The sequence below is a fragment of the Eupeodes corollae genome, chromosome 2, assembly GCF_945859685.1.
Source record: "Eupeodes corollae chromosome 2, idEupCoro1.1, whole genome shotgun sequence".
In the NCBI taxonomy this organism is placed as follows: Eukaryota; Metazoa; Arthropoda; class Insecta; order Diptera; family Syrphidae; genus Eupeodes; species Eupeodes corollae.
This window is the reverse complement of record NC_079148.1, coordinates 133938960-133960539: the sequence shown is the minus strand read 5'-3', so window position 1 is coordinate 133960539 and position 21580 is coordinate 133938960. Positions and strand designations below refer to the sequence as shown.

Sequence of the window (21580 nt, the reverse complement as noted above, 5' to 3'; positions counted from 1 at the left end):
AATGAGGCTTTTGTGAGTATTGATACCATAGAGGAAATATATTATAATAATAATATATTTCCTCTATGATTGATACAACGGCGTCAAAAATGGGTTTAGCTGTTAATGGGCGCATTCTACTACACTACAAAGCTAGTCAATCTGGAACTGTCATATTATTGACAAATGCAAATATATAAAATAAGAAACATTTTTGATTTGATAACTTTAATTTATCTTTTTTATTTTTAAATTCAATAAAATCAAATATAAGACACAATTTGATTGATTTGTATTTGTATTTAAATACTGAACTATTTATTTAATATTGAATTCTTGTGTCTTTACCGAGTACCTGATTCTGAAACGTCAAAATCATCCTCCACTAACTTTGTAGCCGAATTTTTTACACTACGTCGGAGGGGAAATTTCAACTACTTTTGTAGTTAGATATAGCCAATCAGAATCCCTTGACTAAGTAGCAACTAGCTTTGTGAATGCGACCAAGGAGGACAAAACAAAGTACGTACTGTCATCAAGTAATGACCTATAGCACCAGCTCAAAACGTCTCCATCGAAAGGCGTAACTTAAAGGTAGTTAAGCACTTTTTCCTGGGCTTTGCAAATAATGCAGAAAACAAGACAAGCAAAGATCCCGCTGTTTCTTTGAGTTAAGAAATCAATTGAGTAGTAAAGCTCTCTGTGAATATACAAGACCATAATTATCCCTGTCCTGTTATACGGCGCAGAAGCATGGACTATGACAAAAGCGAATGAAACAACTTGGGTCGTTTTGAGAGCAAAGTTTTGAATAGAAGGTGAGTGAAGGAAAAAATAGAACGAGGAGCTTAGTAGACTTAGTCAGAAGGATAAAAGTCCAATGCCTGAGATGGTTATATCACCAAATTCAAGTAAGCAACTTAATTATTATCTTGGTTTAAGAAATAAAAGTAAACAAAATAACACTTTATTTATATAAAAGTACAAAAAGTAAATCATCATAAAACATGAGAAACGACTAAAGAAGTTTTTTGTTCTTTTTTAATTCTTCAAGAAAAAGTTCAACCGCTTTTTGAAAATCCCAATCGGCTTCATCAAGAAACCTAAAATACATCAATTTATAAACATTAAGCAATATCGAAAAAAAAATAACTTACCTTCTACACCAAATTGTTTTATTTGTAGTAAGCTCTTGAAACATTACTATCAAACCTTCTTTGTCTTCGCTTGTAAGTGTTTTTTCTTTTTTAATTATTGGATTTCTAGAGAATTTAAATGAATTCTGCAGTTGCCATTCTGATGGATTAGACACACTAAACAGATCGTTGATTATTTGAAATTCGCTAGAACAACCAAGTATACCCTTTAGCAAAAAAACAAAAACAGCTTTTTTAGTTGAACATAGCAAAAAGTATATACAAATATTCTTACCGTGTCTTTGATGAAAGGTGTTAGTACGAAAATTCTGCTAAAAGCCAAAATTATATCCGGATCAATAGCTGATTGAGCAAGGTCTTTTAATACTCCCGTAATTGTTATTACAAACATGTTATCCTACGAACAGTAATGAATACAGATAATCAATTTCAAAATTCATGAGCTTACATTTAATATTGTTGTATCGGTCGTAAATCCGACAACATCATGTTCAACATTTGGAATCGCCACCAAAGCCTGGCAAATTTCGTCATAGCCACTATGCAACGAGGCCACAGCTCTAGAGAAGTCTGACATTTTCAGAATATTTCGTGCTAAATTTGTGTACCGAGAGATTCGCTTTGTAGTATGATTATTAAGTTTAGCCAGGCTATAGTTGCAGGTCATCGAAAATATCGCTTTTGGATGATACATTTCTGTGGGAAAATTAAAACTTAAATATAATTAAATATTCTTCTAATAAAGTCAGGAAGATGAAGATGAGAAATAACCTTTTAAATCAAGTCTATTTTCTGATTCAAATAACGTAAAATAATGATTTACAAATTGTTGAACCAAATCATATCCATTGAGGTCACAGAGAAAATTCTTCTTGGTTTTCAAAAGCGACAGTGAACCTAGCTCAATATTATCCTAAAAAATTAATTTACACAACTAAACTTGTTTACTTTCATTTAAACAAAAAAAACTTACTAATTTAGTAATCTCAGGAAACATAGCTTTGGTAGCTTTGATATACTCAGGTGCATAAGTGTACGAATCACAAAGAGGATTGCCATTCAAAATCAAAGCTTTGATTGGGAGTTTTTCCAATTCTAAGAAATCACTGAAATCCTTCAAATTATTATAACTTAAATCAAGTACTCTCAAGTGCAACATCTGAAGAAAGGGTTTGGCAAAATTACAACTCCATATACGATTTCTACCCAATCGTAATTCTAAAATTTTCTTTGCAAATCTATTGCTAGCTTGGGTTAGAACTCGATTGAGGACTCTGGGCGATCGGAGATTCAGTTCAACATTTTCGAGACCTGTTTGAAAAAAAGGTTGTTGTATTTTATACATTTTTATATTTTGTACAAACCCGCAGCTGAATTCAAGTCTTCCAAATCCAACAAGCGATCTTTTTCAAAAAATCTCTGTGTGATAGCTTTTGCTATAGCTTTGACGGCATCCAAGGGATCATTATCAAAGTTCTTAACGTTCATTCGTAACTGTAGTGTAAGTCTTTCGGAATTTGGGTCTGGTCCTTGGATTTGTAGCTTACAATTGTTTACTAAAAATTTTAACTGCTCATAACACTCTCGAACGAAAAAAGTGTGCTCTTGTGGTTCTTCCTTTAATTAAAACATAGAAAAGACATTTCTTCGACTTAAGTTGTTTATAGCTTACGATATAATTGCAGGGGTATATTTCCCCCAATTCTTGAGGAAGAGCATCAAAGAAGGCATCTAAAATTTCACGTTTTCCATAGTTATTTGGATTCGTTATCTGAAAATTTGAGAGGTGGAGGAAGTCTCAAAAATTGATAGCAAAACAGGAAGAAGAATTTCAAATTTTGTATTGTGAAAAAATTCACGATTTTAAACTTACAGTTATTGAATTCCAGTTGTCATTATTTTCATATTTTTTTAAGCGATTCGGCTTGTTTGGATCAATTAATTTTGCAACCGTATTACCATCATCATCATCCTTCTCTAATTGTTTCGGCATAGTTTTTAACTCCTCCACAGTTCGACCATCCTATTACACATTTTTCATTTAGAATACCACTATTAACTGTTGATTTTAAACCTTACCAACTTGACGAAGTTTTTGAATAAATTTTTCAAATTCAAGGGATAATCTTCACCTTCGGTCACCGGATTCCCTTCGAGAAAAAGTAATTCAATTTTGATTTCTTTCAAGTCTTTGCAAATTCGTGAAGACGAATGTAGCTGGAAGTGGAATCATTTATTTAAGTGAGTCGAAGAAAGGTTGAATAGACTTCTAGATTACCCTATTTCCACTGAGATCTAATACATCAAATTCACAACCATTGAAGACTTTCAAAGGTTGCAGACTTGAAATATTATTGTTTTTCAGGCGTAAGCCATTGACACGCCGAAATTGTTCTTCGTTTCGGAATACTGAACGGCAAACAGCTTCGAACACGGCTTTATTCTGAAGATTTACAACAATATCACTGAATTCTAAAAAAAGTAGATCATTGCAGAGCACTCACTGATTTTTGTTATGTAAACTTCTTACCTGGATTTTTGCCGAATTCATTCAAATTCAAAATACCTCCTTTTTCTAACTTCTTAAACAAGCCAGCAAGGGCTTTTTCTATACGCCTCGATGGCGATATCTGACCAAATTTATAGACACCAACATTAAGCAAAACTTCCAGCTTCAATGTGCTTCCATTGGGCATAGTGAGGCATAAATTCTTTAAGAAAAGTTTGTCCAGTGCTGGTGTACATTGTCGAACTAGAAATGAATCAATTTGTGACCCTTCCTTTGGGGAGAAAGATAGAGATCATAGTTATTCCTTGTATTTTGTTGGTACACTTTCTTACCTTGTAGACCATTGGAAAGAATTCTTCATCGCCAACAGCTTTGAATAGAGCTTCAAGAATCGAACGTTGTGAAAATTTACCACGATGATGGACATTGATAAGATGCCATACAAATCCAAGAGTCATCTGAGATCGATCATAGTCGTTTTTATTCATATAAGAGACTGCCGACTTACAGTCGAGGACGATGGGTTCATCATTGGGAAATGTCAGTGTTTCTTCATGTCAAGTAAAATTAATTAGAGTTATTTTGTGACTATGAAAGTGTAAGGATTTACCTGGTGGTTTAGAAGACATTCTTAAAGCTTATTTATTAAAATTTAAGGGCAAAAGTTTTAAAAACGAAAAATGTTTACAAAAAAGTGCGGCTTCTTGTATCGTTTCAAATCAACAACAAAACAAAACACACTCAAATGTCAAATGGTGGATAAGTTCGATTTGTTTATTTGGAGGTTCAACGTTGGGTCTGTTTGTGAAGTTGGTTGAATAGAGTTTTTGTGTTTTAAATTAACTGAATTAGTTTGAAATGTCTTTCAAAGATAGAAAGAAATAATAACAAAGAAATAAACCTTAGAAGAAAACCTATTTTGTAACTTATAGCTCTTCGGGTTGTCATTGGAAATTTCAATTTTCAAAAGCTTAGAGAGTGTTGAAAAATTGTACGTGGAAAATATAAAAAAAAGAGCAAGCGACATTTTTGAACATATATTTTTTTTCTCAATATATAGAAATTAAAAACAAAACAATAATGCCTTTCCAGTTTGACTCGTTTATTAATGATTTTAATAATTTAAATCGCGTTTAACCAACTCCGAGAAGACGGAAAAGATTCAAATTAATTTCATAAGAAAAAAAAATATAGGTTTTCGAAAAAAAATATCATACAAATTGGTATATATCCGTTCGGACCTCAGCAACGACAAAGAGAAGGTCACATCCCCATAGATATCCAAGTAATGGCTGCAGTAAGATATTGGGGACGAAACGAGGTAACTTTGTACTAAATGTTGAAACTAGTTCGAAATTTGTACCTTTTATGATTTGATGATGGAGCAGACATCCACAGACTTAGCCAACCTACGCTTTGCCAAATTTGTAAGCGAGTGGAAAGAGCATTAGCTAGCAAAAGACCTTTGTATATTAATAAACTTCTTTCTTTTTCGGACCAGCTAAGAATTATAAACAAGTTCTATGAACAAGAGTTTCCAAAGGTGATTGGGGGCCATTGGCTGTACCCACATAAGGATTCCAAAAGTAGGTGACCCATCAGGGCAGTACTATATAAACAGAAAAGGGTACTACTCGCTGAATACCCAAGTACTATGCGACTCATATCTTAAAATTAGTGACATTGTTGTCATTCGACTAACAAATTATTAGGGAAAGCAGAATTAAACAATGATTTGATGATGGAGAGTTCAATGGTTGTTTGTTCGGGGATGGTGGGTACCCTTGTATAAGCTACAATATCTCATTTAGCTACTCGTAACACGGTGGAAGATGCTTGGGCGCCTGGAAGTAAAGATTCCGCATTTTGTTACCAGGTATGAGGTACTCCTTAGGAAATGCCGAAACAACTATTATAGCCTTAGCAGTTCTTCATAACTTGGTAATTGATTTACAGGAGGACAACACAAATTTTTATATTTTATTTGTTATTACAAACATGACAAATAAATGGAATAGATTGTTCCATTTTGGTAATTTGTTTGATATAAGAATTGTATAACTAAAATGAATCGCAGAGCTTTTTCGACCAACGAAGCCAGTTTCTTTTTTTTACTCCGAGGAGAAATCATTTTTTTTTTCTTCGGTTTATTTTATGGAAGTTGAAGTTCACTGCTCGTCTTCATCACCAATAACATCTTCAACATCCTGAGTTTCCGATTCAGAAATGTATTGTTGTAACACATTAGACAAATCCGTTCTATTTTAAAATTTAAATCAAATATAAATCAAAGTCAAAACACCGAAAGTCACGAGTAAACTATTTTTTTTCAAAACAAAAATTAAACGTCAAAATTTCGCAAGCAATTAATATGCCGGGTAATTAAATTGAGAACGAAAAGAGTGGAGAATTGTACTAAGAAATCTAGTACAGCTATTCACTAAAATGACACATTTCGTCGTTCAGCAGCTTACTGAAAAACGAAAAACACAGCGAAATTTTTCGTTTGTGATTTCGTCATTACATTTTTGCATGGGAATTATCGTTTCGCATCAGCAGCGTACGTATCGAATTCTATAAAGTAATTTTATGAATTTTATTCGGATTTCTTTCCTGGATCCCTTCGGTTGGCCCTTGTTGGAACAATGAGCTTCAGTATTGATCGTAGACCCAAGTGGCTAAGCTGAATAACTTACATTGTATTATATTCCAAACGAGGAATATTGTTCAGGGATCAGATTCTTTTAATAACCGTTCTGCCGCGCACGTTTTGTATTGACGCATTTTTATATTTGTTGTACTTTAATTTTTTGATTGGATTGGGCCTTACAAAGTAGCAATAAAATTCATCAAACGTTGTTCCCCGGAACCGGAAGTCATAATAACAAACATCTTAGCCATTTTATTGTGTTTTGCGCTGTTTTGCAGAAACAGAGGCAGTTACCTTGAAAAAAACCTTAGACGGCATAGGCAGGGATTGAACCCAAGGCCTCTGGCATGACAGTCCAATGCACCACGAAAACTACATATCACTCATATTTTTCCCCTTTTGGATATTTGTTAGCGTGGATGACAATGCTAGTTTATGTCGAAATATTCCAGACATTTTGTTAATGTTTATGCTTGGAAAGCAGAGCTGAAAATAATAGATGCTTTTCGTTTTGTTAAATCAGCATTTACAGTTCCACACTAGATGGAATTTGTAGTCCAATTCTAGTACCTTATTCACTCAGGGGTGGAACCGGCTAAGGTGATAGTTGACTATCAATTTGTTGATAGTCAAATTGACTATTATTTTCATTCCGTCTGTGTAAGATGATTCAACTCAATTCAATTCGATTGAACAGTTTCAGATTCAAATTGTCAAAATTTCAAATGTCGTAAGCTTTGTCGGTCACAGGAAAAAAAGAAACGAGGTGAACTAAGAAAATTTGTTAGTCGTTTGTGTATATTCGGAATGAACATATTTGTTTGAAATTGACTGTCATATTTTTTTGTGACAGCTTTTAGGTATCAATTTGACTATCAAATAACGTAGATCAAATTGGATCATTTTGATTGTCATTTATCAACAATCACTTTAGCCGATTCCACCCCAGGTTAATTTCCAACCACAGGAAAGAAGGCATTTATTTCACTAGTCTTTAAGTAAGACTTTGATCCGCCCCCATCTTAAGTACGCATTCTAGGAATGGATTCCTTTTTACCAGACCCACAAGCACAGGATAGAATCTGTTCTACGCTACTTCATACGTTGCGCCTTAATAGGGCTACCATGGTCTGCTCCTCCTTAGGAACATCGGATAAGGCCTCAAAATAGGGTTAATAATAATATTCTTTGAATTCGTCAACTTTTAACTGGTGTTAATAATGCACCTGCTCCACTCATTTATAAAAATGAAAATACATACCTTTCCACCTTCTCTGTCCTTTTAAAAACATCAAAATTTGATGAAATGCCAAACTTGTCTGTCAATAAACATTCCAAAGAATTGAGAAGAAGATTTGTTATTTTGACATCACTTGATCCTTTTATTTTTAAATTTCTTGTCTCATTTTCATCATTCAAAAGTTTTTAATATTTTTTTTTATTAAAGCCACAGAACTTCAATACATTTTTCTTAAACAAATTGTATCACAACCGTTTTGAACTAAGATCAGCTTATTTTAACTTTTGTTGAATTAAATAATGCCATCGTTGTTTTTCGACAAACGTACACTGTGATTTTCGACATCACATAAATTAACAAAATTCCTACAGCTAAAATAAACATTAGACAATCTAAAGAATTAGCTTGGAAAATATTAAGTCTCTCTGCGTGTGATTTAAGGTGATAGGGATTCGGATTTTGTAAAATGTATTCCACCCACCAGACAGCCGTATCTAAGGGTTTCATTGGCCTATTTTTGAATTGATTTGATTTATCTTTGATATTCTGACGCATTTTTGGATCTTCTATAACATTTTTGATTGCTTTGACAAGATTTTCGGTTGTCATGGTGAGGAAGTCAAGTTTTACCGCTATACCAGCTTCAATTGACATCCGGAGATTCTTTAAAATTGACAAGAAGAAAAATCAATAAATATTATGAGTATAAAATGACAATTAGGAAAAGTTACCCTATGCTGATCGAAAAAGAGTGGCACTCCGATCATTGGAACTCCATGCCACATAGCTTCCTGTGAACTTAATCCTCCACAGTGTGTAACAAAAGCTTTGAGCTTAGGATGAGCTACAAATTATCAAAATTTATATATATTACTTTATTTTATATTCCCTTCATCTTACCAAGAATATCACTTTGGGGGAATATTTTTCTAACTAGAACATTTTCTGGAAGTTTGACCTTTATATATTCACTATCGAACTTCCACAGAAAGTTATACTGCGGTAAGTTCGCCATTGCTTTGACGATCGTATTAATTTGTTCTTTTGTAAAATCTTGACTTTTCATATTTGTTCCGAAGGATACGAAAACAGCTCCATTTCGTGTCTTATTCAAGAATTCATCCAAATCTCTAGGAAGTTTTTTTGGTTCAAGCATTTGCATGCCCCCAACTTCAATTACATTAGGAGGAAGTGGCTCAACGAAATTGATTGCAGGATGAGAATTGACAAAAGCTAAGGAAGTGTGCCGTGAAATATCTCCAAGATACGACATATTGCTCGGAAAATAAGGTCTAACTAAAGCATCAACTTTAGGCAAAAAGACCAAGCGCCGATATCTAAAAAAAAATTAAGTGAATATAAATTTGGTTAACAAAAAATCCCACTTCTGATTTTTGTATTGAATTTCAGTATACTCACGCAGTATCAGCTATAAAAATTAAAGTATTTTCAAGTCTTTGCCAAAAGTCCATCACAGGTGAGTAAGTTGTTGAATGATAAGGAATGTAAGCAGGAAAATAATGATTTGACATAAGATCCAAAGTTATTGGCGGGTTATGGAATGCACTCATTCCAATCAATGGTGGATAATTGAATTTATGCACAAAACCCAAAAGATATGGTCCAATGATATAATCATATAATATCAAGTCGAAATTAAAACCATCCGGATAGTCTAGAAGTGTCTGCATACCCTTAGACTTGAGAATACATTCCATGGCTGCCAACTTTCGACCATAGTAAATTGGAATAAATTCAAAAACACCCATTCCAATGTAATTTGTGACACCTGTCACAGAATAGCCTTCTTCCAAGTGAATGTAGTGTACATTTGGTGGAAGTTTTTCATTCGATCTAGGCAAATCTACAGAAAGAATTGTCACGTTGTGTCCTAACTCAGCCAGCCTGTGCATTAAGACACTGTTCCTATTTTTAAAATTAAAAAAGAAAAATTATATTTCATGAAAGTTAAGTTTTTGTGCGCAAAACTAAAGCCCAGTTTTCAGTTCTTCTAATTCTGATCCCGATTCTAAATCTGACGAAAATTTAAAGAAGCCTTAAACTTCTTGATTTCTGTTTCAGCTTTGATGTATAATAGCATTTGGGTTGTTGCAAACCGTTAACACTTGTCAAAGAAGAGCTGATAGTAATATGACAGATGTCTCAAAAGCATTTATAGAACAAACTTTTTAAATGTCACATTTGAGAATACAAGTTGAGTAGAGATGGCCAAATTTGGAGAAGTGAACAGAATCCCCAAGATCTGAGGTTGGAAGTCTCTCTCTCATAAAAGCCACAAGTTTTTAAGGCATGTTACAACTTTTAAAAATCCATGTAAAAAATTAAATGTCTTAAAAAATTTTAATTCAAAATTAAAGAAAAACTTAAGTAGTATTCACATGAGCGCGACCAACGAACGACGAATAATTACAAAATTTGAGTTTATATACGATTGAAGACATATTTTCACACAAATTCTTAACCAAACGATAGCAATATAGTTTCTATTTGATTTATGATGCATACTTTTACTTTTCAATATCATATATTAATACATTTAAGAAAACAAATTTATTCGTCGCGAAAAAAATTGTAGTTGATACGAACTGTCAAATTTTATTCGCGTTCCGCATTATCCACACTCGCAACGAATAAAATAATCGCGCGTACTTAACCTAAAAAAATCATTCTTGTTATAGTTTCGGTGGTGAATGGTGTTCGGCTGTGGCTCATTCGCGACGAATTAAAAACTCTCAAGTGAAAGAAATGTCAAAATCAACGCATATTCGTTGGTCGTTGGTAGTGCTCATGTACGAATACATGAATGAACGAATATTCGTTTACTGTGACATTTCTTTCACATGGCTTGCTTTTATTCGCCATTACAGATGCACAATAAGGAAAAGAATGACGTTTTAAGGATACGACGCACGCAATCATTTTATTCGTTAAAGTGTGGGTCGTATGTAGAACGCGAATTAAGTTTGACATTTCGTTAAGCATCTTGCACATGAGCTACGAACTGCGGATGTTCGCATATTTTGACTTTTCTTTCACATGATCCTCATTTCTATTCGCAGACAGCGACGAAATGTCAATTTATAACTACACTTTTCAACAAACTAAATAAGAGTGGTATAATTTTGGGGTTAAGTTGAGAGTGAACAATTTATTCGTTGCAGTGTGGATGGTATGTGGAACGCGAATAGAGTTTGACAGTTCGTAGCAACCACACTGCAATTCGTTACTACAAAATTGTGTTTACAAAATTGTCTTGTTTTAGAGAACAAAATGCAAATTTTGTTATCCTAACACCAGTGTCAATTGGTTTCTTATAATTAAAATGTGTTTTCGTTTGAAATTGACTTCTTTGAAATTTGTAAAATCACATTTGTTCGTCCATTCGTTCATTCGTTGTTCGCTCTCATGTGCAAGGCCCTTTACAATCACATTTAAATTTGCGACTAATATCTTTTTTAAATTTCTTTTATTTTGCAATGAAAAAGCTAATTTAGGTTTGTAAGTTATTAAAAATCACATTTATTCAATTATTCGTCGGTCTTTGTCCTTTTGTTCCGAAAACTCAAAAAATAACAAATTTTTACGGGTGTTTTCAATTCTAACTGGCGGCCATTCTGTCATCTGTCAAGTGATTTATTTTTAATTTGACTAAATTGACGCCTAAACAATGATTTCAAATTTTCTAAATTTATTTTAAACTTCGTTATTCTGTGCAACTTACAAATTTGTTTGGTTTTGCGATGGAGCTCATTTTTGGTTACGTCAATAAAAAAACTGCCGTATTTGGAGTGATTATAATATTGAAGTTTATGGCTGAAAGACCACGATATCATCCACAAAAACTGTATGCTTGATGTGGTTTATGGTTTGGTGGAATAATTGGTTCGTACTTCTTTGAAAAAAATGCTGACCAGAACGTTACAGTCATAAGAGATAGCTATAGAGACAGGATTATTCACTTTTTCGTTTTTTAATTGAAAAATCATGGTATGCAACATTTATGCGTTCAACAAAACGGCGCAAGATGTTGTTACACAGCTCGTGCTCGTGATTTATTCAAGGAAACGTTTGGTTACCACATAGTTTGACGTTTCGGGCCCGTGAATTGGCCTAATTGATCGAGCGATTAACACCCGATTAATTATTTTCCATGGGAATATGTGAAGTCACCAGTCTACGCCAATAAGACCGAAATGATTGAACACTTGGATGACAACATTCGGTTACAAATATTGGAAAAAGTCATCAAAAAGTGTACCTCCAAAAAATATTACATCCGAGCCAGCCGTGGCAGTCATATGTTTAGAAAACTGCGTAGCTCTTCATTCATTGAAACGTGCTTTAGCGAATTATAATAAAAATGTGACAGCAACTTACTGAGTTCTCCAAAGTGAGCTCTTAAGCTATGTATTACAGCACTCTCACCAAAAACCAGTTTAACATACCAGTTTCCTATAATAAAATATTTTATGTTTAAACAACTTCATTTACGATCCGGTATTTAAAGATGGATATACTAAAATTAAACGTTATAAGTTAAAAGCGATTAAATTCACTTGTTGGGCTATAATTTTGCACCGCAATTATTATTTTACTTATATACCAAATGTGATGACTCGGTGATGAAACTCCCATCAAACCCAAAATATTGGCACCACTAGCATTTGAAACTAGATTGTTTATCAAAAAACTAAATAATCCAAGAAGAATTAACATTTTGTGTATTGTTTTTGGTTACAAATTCATATAAATAAAAATCACGGCACAAAACTCGTAGATGAGGTGTTTACTTATAGAAAACCAATTCACAACTAAAACACAAAATTTGGAACTTCAAATTCTTGTTTATTAAAAAAAAACACGAAAACATACGAAAAATTTAAATAATTTATTTATTCATTCAAAAATTTATCACGGGCTCTCGAATATACATAATTTTATTGAATGACAAGAATTCAAAATGCATTCTATTACTTTTCTTCAGGTTTTAATTTTGCAAAGTTATAGACTAAATTAATCATTCAAAAAAAATGTAGGTGATTATACTTTTATAAATTTCGATCATCGACCCATAATTATATGTCTGATTAAAATTTAATAGGAGCCGGCGCGTCATTGCAATCGAAGTTTGATTACAGTAGTTTATCTTAAATTCAAAAGTTATCAACATTTTTTCTTTTTATTAGACGTTAATGTGCAATTTTTCTTTTAAATTAATTTATGACAGTAGAATCTCAGAACAACGCATTGCCTATCACTTCTTTATGTTTTAAATAAATTATTTAAATTTTACCGACACACGCGTATGATCTCAATACTTGAAACCCCGAAGTAAACATTTAAATTATTTACTGCATAGGTTTTACAAATAGGTTCTATTCTGAAATAAATTAAATAAAAACCGACTATTAATAGCTCATTAGAATAAGACATTAAAGACAGACAAATTAGAAGGTGTTTTAAAGTATAAGAACGTTTTAATAGAGTATACGAGTAGACGGAAATAATTGTTCTGGCTCAAGTGATTTTAAAAATTTTAAACATACTCAGCAAAATTTAAGCCGGAAAACGATTCAACCTACTCGTACATATTAAAAAATTAATGTTGTACGTATCGTGAATAATTAAAAGAAAACAGTTTATGCATTATACGATCAAATCAAAACATCGAAAACTAGTTTCTTCTGGGAATAAAAAAGTTTCTGATATATTAAACCAAGGTTAGCGAGATTTTGACTACCTGATAACAAATACAAATATATTTTTGTAATATTATTTCATTACCGGTATATCAAACAATTTTCTTTTTATTTAACACATTCAGTTTATTAAGTATTTGATCTCTTAAAATTGGTATTCATTCAAATATTGAATAATTTGTAATAGATTCAAAGAGTATTATAACCCTTGTGCATTATTTATGTATCCAATTCAGGGCTGTACGTAATGTTTCTGGAAAAATAGAAGATTTAGGGCCCTCTTATTTATGCAAAAATATTAACCAACCTCATTAATGGGTTTTTTATGATAGTAACAGGACCTAAATTGAAAATAGATTGTTTTATGTGGAAATTCAGTTTGTTTTATTTTTCTTTCGAATTAATATAGTATCGGAACACCTTAACGTCACATTTGTGTTAATAAACTAGCTGACCCGTAGAACTTCGTATCACTTACATCGTTTTCTTACATCCTTTGATTTTTGATGACAGGTTACACTATGCATGTTTGATATTTTGTAAATAACCAAATATTTTAAACGACTACATTATTTAAACAAAAATGCTCGACAGGATCGCACGACTTTGACCATGCTATTTTTAAATTTAAAAATATATATGCAAAAAGAAGTTTGTTTTCAAAAATTTTAATGCCATTTGATTTCTTAAAAAACCTAAACTTTTTAAAATTTGTATTTGAAAATCGTAAGACAGTTTTTTTTTTAAATTTTTTTTTATATAATAAATTTGTCGGTATTTATAGTATGCAGTTACTGAGAGCTTATTAATATAAGTTTTGAATTTCAATTTCGTACAAAAATAACGACCTATTTGCAGGATATCGAATTTCGAATCAATTTTAAACCAAAAAAAAGAGACCGGGATGCGACTCTCACTGATAACTTCCCATCCCGTCTGTCGATCTGTCTTGCTTAAAAGTTTGTAGGTTTTCGTGTTGTGTGAAAAAAGCTGTCAGTTGAATTATTCTCAAAAATTTAAAAATTAATAGCAATATTTTTAATATAAAGAAACAGTTTATTTTGAAACAATTTTTTACCAATTTTAGTAGCATTTCTTAAATTTTTACAAATTGGATGAATGAATTTAATATGAGATATATCAAGAACCGAAATTCAATTTTTACCAAATTTGCGTACTATTTTTTGTAGATTTAATATTTTTGTGAAAAACGGACTGTTGGATTTAAAAAAAAAAACTACTGATCATCGAAAACAATATTTTCTGTGAAATAAAAAGAGTTTGAGGACAATATTTTTAATTTTTAAAAAGCTATTTGAGTCGAAAGTAAATTTTAAGCAAGTTTTAGTATTATTTTTCTTAGGTTTTTATTTTTTGTAAGAAAACTGACAATAAGATTTTTTCAGAATTTTACTGAATGTAGCCAACAATATTTTCAAAAGATAAAAGTAGTTTAAAGTTAATATCTCAAAGTTTTGAAAAATTATTTGACAGAAAATTAATTTTTAAAATCGTTTATAATTTTTTTTGTTTAGATTTTTATTTTTTGTAAAACAACTGTCAATTTGATTTTTGCTCAAAGTTTCTTCCGAATGTTGAAAACAATATTTCTCATAAGTTAAAATTAGTTCGAAGCCATAATTTAAATTTTTTGAAAAGATATCTGTGCAGAAAATCAATTTTTACGAACTTTTGTTGATTTTTTTTAGGGTTTTTATTTCTTTTGTAAAAAAACTGTCAATTAGATTTTTCTTAACATTTTACTGAATATTTTTTACAATATTTTTTAAAATATAAAAGTAGTGTAAAGATAATATCTCAAAGTCTTAAAAAATATTTGAGTCAATTTTATAACAAACTTTTATTAATTTATTGTTTAGGTTTTTATTTTTTGCAAAAAAATCTGTCAATTAGATTTTTCTCAAAAATTTACTGAATTTTGCAAACAATATTTTTTATAATTGAAAATTAGTTTTAAGCCATTATCTAAATTTTATGAAAAGATATTTGTGTCGAAAAAATGATTTGGTATCACATTACAATATAGGATATAAAACTTAATTCAAGTCTGTAGCATCATTGGTTCGTAAGATATTTAGGGCTAACCAAAATGCTCATCTTTTTTTGAAACTGCTTTGGCAAAAAAAAACAAACACGCAATTTTTTGAGATTCCTTTCTGCATCTTTCTGCGCTATTATCTGTATAACAAAATGTATTTGAAGTCAATATCTCTTCTGGTTCTTGAGCTATGGAAGGCGAAAAACGTCGCGAACGTACGGACGTGAGAACGTAAATCAAATGGGGTGGCGCAACAGTCCGTTGTGAACCAGGGCCTAGTGACTTACAACTCTCAACCATTCCTGTGTGCGAGTACTGTTGTCAGGAATGGAAGGGACCTACAATTTAAGGCCGAATCCGAACGGCTTATTTGAGAAAGCACTTTTTCATGACAAGAATTACTCTTGAAGGATTTGTCAATTCCTCGCAAGAGGCAGTACCCGCGAATTTTTTTTTTAAATTAAGGTGGCAGAGGGAGGGATTGAACCCAAGACCCCTTGCATGACAGTCCAACGCACTTTTTTTTTTTTTTTCAAATTCATTTTTATTTATTCAATCTTAAACCTATCTTAAAGCTAGACAAAAATTCATAAAACTAGCCTAATTATCCATAACTTACAACTAACTTAATGGTCCCATACGGACACTCTAAGCTAAACTATAACACTAATTACTAATGCCTTTCGGCCTTAAGATCTATTTTACTTCAATTTAAATTTTATTTGTTTTGTTTTTATTAGAAAATTTTGAAAAAACTAATATCAATAACCTTTTTTATTTATTTTTACTTACAAACTACTTAAAATAAGGTCCTTAAAACAGTCCAACGCACTAACCATCATGCCACGGGTACTACTACCAGAAGAGATATTAACTTCAAATAAATTCTGTTATACAGATAATATGGCAAAAAGATGCAGAAAGGGTTCTCAAGAAAATTGCGTGGGTGGTTTTTTTACCATAGCAGTTTAAAAAAAAGGTACAAATTTTGGTTAACCCTAAATATCTTATGAACCAAAAACGCTAGAGACTTAAATTAAATTTTATATAATAAAGTGTAACAAGATACCAAACAGGTATATTTTTTGAAAAAAATCATTATAACGGTTTTTTTTTATAAATATCTGATAAAATTTTGAGAAAATTCGAATTGACAGTTTTTTTACAAAAAATAAAACTCTAAAAAAAAACAATGCTAAAACTTGGTAAAAATTTACTTTCGGCTCAAATAGCTTTTCAAAAATTAAAAATATTGGCTTCAAACTATTTGTAGATCTTAAAGATCTTCTAATTTTTGTTTGGACACTCTTTTTTTTCAAAACTATTCTTCAACTATAACGAACAAAACAAAACAGAAATTATCTAAATCGGTTTAACCGTTTCTGAGTATATGGGTTTCTAATGCACAGCTATTTATTTTTATTAATATATTGATGTTTATGAATGTGCTTTCATATTTTAACGTTCGACTTGAACGTTACCAATTAAATAACTCCAAGAAGTATGCAATGCAAAAATCGAAGTTTTACCTGTTTTCTATCAAGATATTCGAGACATTTAACCAATATTGTAGCATTAGTTTGTAGGTTTTTATTTATAGTAAAAAACTATCGGTTGAATATTATGGTCATATAACTAAGGTTTTGAAATAACCAGGATAAAAAAAAAAACAAGGTTATAAAATATTCAGGGTTTTAAAACAAGCAAAGGCTTTTTTTAATAAAATCCGTATAATTTACAAAACTGGGTTATTTATTAACGTGTGATAATTAATAAAGTTGAACTTTAGTTCCTTGATTACCCTTAACTTTTTAAAAACCTCAGTAATTTTGTAGCCTTGTTTATTTTCCAACCTAGGTTATCTTTACCTTTGGTTACTTAATAACCTGGATACGTTTACACATCCCCGTCGAGAGGGAGGGGGAAAGGGATGAGAACCCCCTGGGCCCGCGATTTTATAGGGGCCCGGAAAATTGAAAGCAATGAGGAAGATAAAAAAAAATAATAAAAGTTGGTAAAAATTCATTTTCGACTCAAATATCTTTTCAAAACTTTGAGATATTGGCTTAAATTCACTTTTATCTTTCGAAAAATATTGTTTTCAACATTCAGTAAAATTTTGAAAAAAATCTAATTGATAGTTTTTGTACAAAAAATTACAAACCTAAAAAAATTCAACAAAATTTGGTAAAAATTGATTTTCGACTCAAATATCTTTCCAAAAATTTTAGATATTGGCTTCAAACTTATTTATTTTACAGAAAATATTGTTTTCAATATTCAATGATTTTTATATAAAAATCCAACAGTCCGTTTTTTCATAAAAAATAAAATCTACAAAAATTAGTACGCAAATTTGGTAAAATTGATACTAGTACATATAGACAAACAAGACAAATCGACAGACGGGATGGGAAGTTATCAGTGTGGGTCGCATCCCAGCTTCTTTTTTCTTTCATAACTTGGGTCATTTTACAGCATGGGTTAATTTATTATTATGGTTATTTAATAACTTGATTTATTTAATAACCTGGGATACTTCTTTGCACACATGCTCAAGGAACTTAAGACGTTAGTATCAAAACAAATGCAATTTGTGTTGGTCTTATTGTCTTAAGACTAAATTAATACGATATTTAGCGGTTGTTTTAGATTCAAGTTTTTAGTACTTAATGAAAGCGACATAAAACCCCAAGGATTTATTAACCTGAAATATTTTATGTTATTTTGGAGCCTTTCTTACTTAACCTGTTTATCTAATGTCCTAGGTTATTTTGTCACTTCGAATGTTTTATAATCTGAGATATCCTAAAAAAAATTGGTTCTATTGGTTGGCCTATAAAAGTCTAGAATATACTTTGATTTTTTTCACCGATTCTATATTCTAATCTATCAAAATTAGTTAGTAGCTGCAATAAACAAAAACAATGAGTTTTCTTTCTAAAATACCGCCAAATTGTTTATCTGCTTCCAATTGATTCTAATGAGACAATATTTATTACAAACATATGCAGTATCTTGGTGAATTATCAGCACACAATGCTTTATCAATGGTTAATTCCTATCCAGATATCGATTATTTTAAACCTTTAAACCGTTGCCCTACTACCAAATGTTCTCGAATTAGACAACATGGCTGGGAGTTCCAATTTATTGGTATACCAACTTTCTTTTATGGTCAACAAATCAATAACATAAAACGTATAATTTTTTTCAAAAGCACGAAGTCGAAAAAATAGAATTTCCTACAAAAAATCGATAGATGATATCTCCCTTTTAAACAATTGCTAACAGGATGGGAAAAACACGATCTATTATAAGTTTATTAAATGGATTTGCTAAGAAAATCAATGATAACAATAATAATAATTTATTCTAGATAACAAAACGAGTGGAAATGTTCGAATGCATTCTCAACACCTTCGTAAATATTTTGTTTGGCAGAACATCTATTTAGAAATTTAAATACGTATCCTAAATCAGCTGTTAGTAAATTTAACATATTCTTAGCAAATTCCTTTCACGTATTTTCATTTTTAAAGACAACCAAACACGCTTTTCGGCTTCGTCTACGTTACGTTGGGCATGCTTCGACGTTGCTTTGAATGACACTTCCAATATGACATTTCTATAATGGCACTTCTGTCATTAGCAGCTGTTATTTTTTCTCAAAATAAAAAAACATATGAGTTTTAAAATCGATAAATTAAATTAATCGCGATAGTAGCTTACAAGGCCTATAATAACCAATTTGAAACCCTCCAAAAGCAAATGTATTTTGTTTGTTGACTTTTTTACAGCTGTTTAGCTGTCAGACAAAGCAAATGTTCAGCAAATTTGAGCTACAGCTTCCGTTTGGAGTCACATGACGTAACATAACGTTATTTCCTTACGGTTGTCAAATAAAACGCGAGGTCGAAGCTTCATTGTGATAGCATGCATTGAATTGCTATAGCTCAACTCGTAAACGTCAGGCGAAGCCGAAGTTGAAGCGTGTTTGTGTTTCAGCCATTATGGTAATGACATTAAGTGTAGTTAAATTACTTTATAGCTTGGAATTAATTAAATAAGAAAAATCGAGACTCTGGGAAATTAAAACAAAATTAAAAAAGCTCTTAATTTAAGCATCTTTATTTATATTCATTGAATGCAACAAGGAAATCGTAAATTGTTTCAAGAAACAAAACATTTATCAACTGTCAGAACTTTTGTATAATAATACTAAATAATAGAAGCATACATTTATGTTTTACAACTAAAACATTTTTGTATTCATTAACAAATTGCATCTCTTGAAAGATTCTATTCACGATTCTTAGAATATACTTCACTATATCATATAATGTAATAATATCATGGAAACTTGCCAAAATATCGACAACATATCCATTTATATGAACGCCGCCAGCCGGCCGTACCAGGCTCCATTTAATATTGATCATTCATACAAATTTCGTGATTGCTTGGGGCAAAAAAATAATTACAATCGATTGAGGAAAAACAAACAAGAAGTAATTAATAGTCTTGACAATTACTTCAATAAATAGGAAAGGTTTCCTAAATCACAATACCGAATGCCAGATGTTCTAATGAGAATTCAAACATTTGAAAGTTTGAACCCTTCTTCGTAGCCAATTATCTTGGAAACTAGGTGCTCTAGTTAAAAATAGCAATTTGGATTTCTCAGAATCGAAGGGTTTAAACTAGTATTAACTTTCTTGTTATCTATGCAGCTGCTGACTCTTTCCAACGGTAGATCACTCTTGAGGTTTGGTCAAACTTTTTTATTTTGGGGTTTTAGAAGACGAAAAATAAGATTTTGTCCTGACAATGGGCAGGTTCACGCGACATAAGGGAAGTTTCTAATATCTGATTGGCCAGCTGCCAAAAAATTGCCTTCCATTAAAGGCAATTTTATCAGAAAGCTGACTGGAAAGTTAATCAAGAAATATCTCCCTAACTATCAAGTCAACTGAACTTATGTCACAATGCCAATTAATGATGTTTTTCAATTCAACTGAAAGCTGATGTTCAAATGGTAGACATGTGCATTCAAGAGGACACAAGCGTCCACAGGTTTTTCTCAAAACCAACTTCTGTCTATCAACTCCTACTCTCACCTCCCCGTGGTGAACATCGGGTGCCTAGTACCTCAACTGGTGATTGGGTTCCAACCCCAGTGGAAAGTTGTTGGGGCAGCAAACGAGAAAGGTGGGGAGAGGTGTTTTCACTAAAGCACCTTTCCTTATCCAGACGGCAGCGGAGGAATTCCCGAGATGGAATCAACGGTGGCGTCTACAGTTCCAGTAAGGTTGAACTACTTATTGAACACCTTATAGGGCTTCGACTTATTCGGAGCCCATGCCTATAAGGATCGGTTTTATCCGGCTCCCCATCCTTGGAGTTTTACTAAGGATCTGGCCCTTCAGGTTGGGGGTTGTGCCGTCGGGGTAACTTCCTGGCCACGTAAAAATACCTTAAGTTTCGAAGCACCAACTAGCCTCGGATACGGACGGATTTTCTGTTGACAACCAACGCAAACGAATAAAGGACAACGAACTTCGGATATGCACGTGGAATGTTAGGTCCCTTAACAGACCATGTGCGGCCGAAGAATTAGCGGAGGCCCTAGACCGCTATATAGCAGATATCACCGCCATCCAGGAAATACGATGGGATGAGCCGGGCAAAAAGAGGATGAAAAACTGCGATATTTACTATGGTGACTGCTACCACGAAAACCAACAGCGCTTATTTGGATGCGGCTTCGTCATTGGAGCCAGACTTAGGCAAGAAGTCTTGAGCTATAGGTGCATCAATGAGCGCCTCATGACCATACGCATCAAGGCTAAATTCGGCAACATTACCCTGATATGCGCGCACGCCCCACAGAAGAGAAAGACGACAACACCAAAGATATGTTCTTCGAACTCCTAGACAAAACATATGAGCAATGCCCTAGCTACGATATTAAAATAGTCCTGGGCGATTTTAATGCCAAGCTAGGAAGGGAACACATCTTTGGTGGAATAATCGGGAAGAACAACCTGCACGACAACACTTCCGACAACAGATTCAGGCTCATAGATTTTGCTGAGGGGCGAAACGTCATGGTAGCCAGTACGCGTTTTCCACACCTCAACATCCAAAAAGGAACTTGCACTTCTCCAGATCAATCCACCGTCAACCAGATTGACCATATTGCGATCGACGCCAGACACGCTTCCAGCATCATGGATGTACGAACTTTCCAAGGAGCTAACATC

General features: G+C 32.4%; 2 protein-coding genes across 3 annotated transcripts; both read right to left on the bottom strand.

The window, feature by feature from the left end:
• Positions 1-897: 897 nt before the first annotated feature.
• On the bottom strand, positions 898-4398 carry LOC129945657 (nuclear RNA export factor 2). Its single transcript, XM_056055500.1, has 14 exons — positions 4256-4398; positions 3978-4195; positions 3667-3916; positions 3415-3608; positions 3216-3353; positions 3010-3159; positions 2809-2907; positions 2501-2753; positions 2110-2447; positions 1908-2049; positions 1585-1832; positions 1411-1533; positions 1137-1342; positions 898-1082 (listed from the first exon to the last, which is right to left on the bottom strand). Exons 1-14 carry the CDS (start codon positions 4272-4274, stop codon positions 998-1000), a joined length of 2463 nt encoding a protein of 820 aa, XP_055911475.1. The 5' UTR covers positions 4275-4398; the 3' UTR covers positions 898-997.
• Positions 4399-7649: 3251 nt separating this feature from the next.
• Positions 7650-13050, bottom strand: LOC129947529 (UDP-glucosyltransferase 2-like). Of its 2 annotated transcripts, XM_056058118.1 has the most exons (6): positions 12603-13050; positions 12160-12367; positions 8955-9461; positions 8436-8872; positions 8267-8379; positions 7650-8198 (listed from the first exon to the last, which is right to left on the bottom strand). In XM_056058118.1, the coding sequence occupies exons 2-6, from the start codon at positions 12270-12272 to the stop codon at positions 7803-7805; spliced, it is 1566 nt and encodes a 521-aa protein (XP_055914093.1). In that variant the 5' UTR covers positions 12273-12367; positions 12603-13050; the 3' UTR covers positions 7650-7802. The 2 variants fall into 2 exon arrangements, with proteins under 2 accessions (XP_055914093.1, XP_055914092.1); XM_056058117.1 differs by having other exon boundaries at positions 12160-13050.
• Positions 13051-21580: the final 8530 nt, after the last annotated feature.

Bases quoted from the DNA above. Each gene is read 5' to 3' on its own strand.
- LOC129945657 (XM_056055500.1), bottom strand. The intron at 3,609-3,666 runs GTAAGAAGTTTA...TACTTTTTTTAG, and splicing joins TGAATTCGGCAAAAATCCAG to AATTCAGTGATATTGTTGTA. The intron at 1,083-1,136 runs GTAAGTTATTTT...GATGTATTTTAG, and splicing joins AAAACAATTTGGTGTAGAAG to GTTTCTTGATGAAGCCGATT.
- LOC129947529 (XM_056058117.1), bottom strand. From the start codon at position 12,272: ATGTTAATTCTTCTTGGATTATTTAGTTTTTTGATAAACAATCTAGTT. The intron at 8,873-8,954 runs GTGAGTATACTG...ATTTTTTTTTAG, and splicing joins ATTTTTATAGCTGATACTGC to ATATCGGCGCTTGGTCTTTT. The intron at 8,199-8,266 runs GTAACTTTTCCT...TCAATTTTAAAG, and splicing joins TCTTTTTCGATCAGCATAGG to AATCTCCGGATGTCAATTGA.